The 2,761-nt window shown below is 52.8% G+C and overlaps 1 protein-coding gene across 1 annotated transcript; it reads right to left on the bottom strand.

Moving 5' to 3' along the window:
• Positions 1–209: 209 nt before the first annotated feature.
• On the bottom strand, positions 210–2,698 carry PPTG_20059 (hypothetical protein; the record flags this gene model as incomplete). Its single annotated transcript, XM_008918681.1, has 2 exons — positions 210–231; positions 321–2,698. 2 exons carry the CDS (start codon positions 2,696–2,698, stop codon positions 210–212), a joined length of 2,400 nt encoding a protein of 799 aa, XP_008916929.1.
• Between the last annotated feature and the right edge of the window lie 63 nt (positions 2,699–2,761).

The raw sequence follows: 2,761 nt of genomic DNA, 5'->3' as shown, positions 1-2,761 counted from the left end.
CCAAAGAACGACACTGCTCGGATGCTGATCGAACAAGCTGTATACGCTACGTTGTAGGCAACAACACAAAGGCGTAAGGACACAAACTGCATCAAATTAAGGTTGCAAAAAGGTGCTTCCGACGACTCCTACTGCAAAAATGTTCGCTAGACCTATCGAGAAAACCCTGGCAAAACACAAAAACCTTAGTTTACATAAGTATTTGCTGCTCATACAGCGACTGCGCGTGCGCTACGCGAATAATATAAGTCGACGTTAACGTCGAATGAGAGGCGCCTTGCTTCTCGTCGCGAGCAACTCTCCACTTGACTCTTTAGAACATGTATCGGGACACAGACCACAGCATATCTGCGTCCTTGGAGCGGAATTCTTCTTCTTCCGCGTCGAACGCTGGCTCCTCGCTCACTGCCGTGACGCTGAGACGGCGCTTGGTAGTGTTGCTGTCTTCGTCCTGCGGGATCATGACAGCTTCACTCAACGGCGTGGCCCACACGATCCGTTCGCCTTTGTCTGAAGTCTCCTCCGACGCCGACTGCGTCTGTCGTTTCAATGAAGGCAGACGAGAAGGCGTCACCATGCCACGAGGCGAAGACGGCGGCGAGATGGCAGCACTGCACGTAAAGAAGCGGATGATGCGCTCCACGAGGCTTCCTCCTGTCTGTCTGCGTAGCTCCGCGACCTCGAATCTTCTGGCTTGCAGTGCCAGCTCCAGTTCCTCGACACGCTGTTGTTGCTGCTTGGCTTCGATCTTCACTTCGTCGAACGAAACTTGCAGTTGCTTAAGCTGCAGCTTGGCCGTCTTGGCTTCTTCCTGTGCTTCACCCAGCTTCTCCGTTACAGCAGCCATACTGTTCATCAACGTCGAATTGTCCTTCTCTAACCGGTCCACATGGATCAGACGTAGCTGTCGGTTAAACAGACCAAAGACCTTCACCTTCAGGTACGCCGCGTGCCAGCGATGACGAGCGAGCGCCTTCTTCTTGAGCTCCAGGAAGCGCGTCCTTGCGATCATCGCACGGACATGAGACTGCACTCGTAGAGCGCTACGCTTGCGACGGACAGTCTCGAACAACCACAAGAAACCTCGTTTGGCCATATACTGCGCTGTGATCTTCTTCCATCGCTTCTGCAAGTAAATCACACGTTGCAGAGGTCCCAGCCACTTGAGCAGCCAGCGCTGCTTAACAGGGAGATAGTTCTTGGCCAGTAACTTGTCCAGCAACACCATCTTATCCTCCGGACGGTCCTGGTACGCGTGCATGATCTGCGCTTGGTGCGACATCCGCGTCCAGAGCTTGTGCATCCGAAGCTGCACGCGAAGCTTACGCACTCGTTTCCTTGCCAGATGCTGACGCACCATACACTGGATCACCGTCGCGCGACGTCGGTAGCGAACATCCTGGAAAATTCGCTTAAACGCGTTGAACGTGATGATGGCAGTGGTGACACTGATCCAGTGTTTCTTGCGTAAATAAAGCAGCAACTGTTGTCCCAAGTTTTCAGTGGTAGACGGCGCCGGGGTGAGAAGTTTATCCAGCAGATCGATCTTGCCAGTACGGAAGAACAAGCGAGTGTCACCCAATCGGTACGCGTTGGTGGGGAAGTCGTAGGCCCATAGAATCGCTTGCGTGAAGAGCTTGTCGTTCGACTCGAAGCGACAGAAAACCTTGAACGGTAATAGGTTACGGTACACGTCGACCACTTCAGCGTACAGGATACGAGTGGGCAGACCGACACGCAGCACTTCGCAGGCTTGGACTGTTCCCGAGCATCGTAGCTGCTCTACGACGAATGGACGGTCGAAATGACCGACCTTCATCTGTGTGTTGGGCTTGATACAGCGCACGAAGTTGCAGCTTGTTCCCTCCAGTTCAGTAGTCAATCCTTTCATCTGTGTGGAGAATAGGTTGGACGTGCTGCCTCCCTTCAGTCGCTTCGAGGACGCAGACCCGCCACCCAGAGGCGATAGCCCAGCGGATTTCAGTGATACAGTAGAAGCTGAGCGCGCACGGTTGCCATTGCGCGTGTTACCTGTCAAGTCTTGTAGTACACGTGAGGTAGAGTTCTTCAACAGCTCCTCGAACTGGTCCGAAATGATATTGTTGTTCTTGTCCACGAACGAGTCGATCGTGTACGACACAGTGCCCGCGTAGTGGCGGATAAGGAACGTATCACGGATATCCTTCGGGTGGGGCGTTGGGAAGCATGGATGACGCTTGAATAAAGTATGCAGACGCTCATTAAGCTTCCGGTCCGACGGCATTGGAAGACGCGACACATTGTCGATAGTGGCAAATAAACCGCCATGACGACTGGCGATCAGGTTCAAGCACTCGCGGTTGTCTGAGTACGCCACAAGGTCACCACTGGGAGCTACTTGTTCAGCTAGGAAGTCGATCTCGTTGTCTGGGTCTTTCACTTTGACCGCTTGGCCAGGGAGAGGAAACGGGAAAGAGAGTGAGTGGTTCGTCGGATGATAAATGTGTTCGCTTTTGTACAGTTCCTGCTCGGCTTCGAAGATGCAAGAGTTGAATAAACTCTGCAGTGTCTCGTTAGCGTAGTTGATAAGCAACTGCTCGAACGAGTTGCGGTTTTTCGGCTCAAAATCTTCAAAACCAAAGATATCAAGCACACCGATGTACGGCACCACGTCGCTACGGAACGAGTCGTAGTCCAGAGCAGCAGCGCATTCCCACATGAGCCACGTGAAGGTATTCTCGTAGATAGTTTTTGCAATTGTATCGCGCGAGTACACGGCATT

This window comes from Phytophthora parasitica (genome assembly GCF_000247585.1).
Source record: "Phytophthora parasitica INRA-310 unplaced genomic scaffold supercont2.262, whole genome shotgun sequence".
NCBI lineage: Eukaryota > Oomycota > Peronosporomycetes > Peronosporales > Peronosporaceae > Phytophthora > Phytophthora nicotianae.
Note: the sequence above shows the minus strand (reverse complement) of the source record. Positions and strands in the feature narration are given on the sequence as shown.